General features: G+C 57.0%; 1 protein-coding gene across 1 annotated transcript in view; it reads right to left on the reverse strand.

Annotated features, from left to right (window-relative positions):
* Window positions 1-326: 326 nt before the first annotated feature.
* CEP57 (centrosomal protein 57kDa) overlaps window positions 327-670 on the reverse strand; it is a gene marked incomplete at its 5' end in the record, with an annotated part of 6,075 nt that continues 5,731 nt past the window's right edge. Inside the window, one exon of the mRNA XM_010161244.1 lies at window positions 327-563. Within this exon, the coding sequence (XP_010159546.1) occupies window positions 327-563 (237 nt within the window). The remainder of the gene's footprint in view (window positions 564-670) is intronic.

Below are 670 nucleotides of genomic sequence, written 5' to 3' on the forward strand. Positions count from 1 at the left end.
GTGGCGTGGCAGCGCGCTGGCGCCGCAGGAGCCAACCCCCGTTAACCCACGCTGGGAGAAAACGGGAGAAAACAGGGCGGCTGCTGGGACGGCAACAGGAGGGCCCGCTGCAGACCTGCGCTCGGATGTGGGGGTTGGGTACCTTAACAATGGCACGTGTGCTCAAGGAGACCGTAATATGTACAACCAAACCCAGGGACGGAGAACTCGGGGCTCGCGTTCCAAAAGTGCACTTGGCGTACGGTCATCTCTCACGCAGCAGAGAGGCGGCTGCTTTAGACCCGGAACGTGTCCGAGCAGGTTCAAGAACACCTCCAGCGGAACAGTCAGTAGTCCCAGCAGATATCATCCCTCTGCAGCGAGGTCTGGATGGTCTGCATGTCCCTCAACAACTGAAGATTCCTCCGACTCTTCTCTCCAGGTTTCACTTTGATGGGCCCGGCGTTCTTTCCTTTTGTGGTTACGGTAGTCGTTACCTTAACCTCACTGACGGGGAACCTGCTGTCTCTCACTGGCCTGGCAGAAGTCTTCTTGGGCTTGCATTCCCTCTTCAGTCTCTCCAGCTGAAAGAGAGGCCCCAAGACAAACACCAGCAACCTCGTTTCGGTTTATGTTCTGCAGTTCTTCCCATCAGCTGCAGCATCCTGCCTGTCCTGGTTTAACTCCGGCT

This window comes from Eurypyga helias, unplaced genomic scaffold, assembly GCF_000690775.1.
Source record: "Eurypyga helias isolate BGI_N326 unplaced genomic scaffold, ASM69077v1 scaffold24531, whole genome shotgun sequence".
In the NCBI taxonomy this organism is placed as follows: Eukaryota; Metazoa; Chordata; class Aves; order Eurypygiformes; family Eurypygidae; genus Eurypyga; species Eurypyga helias.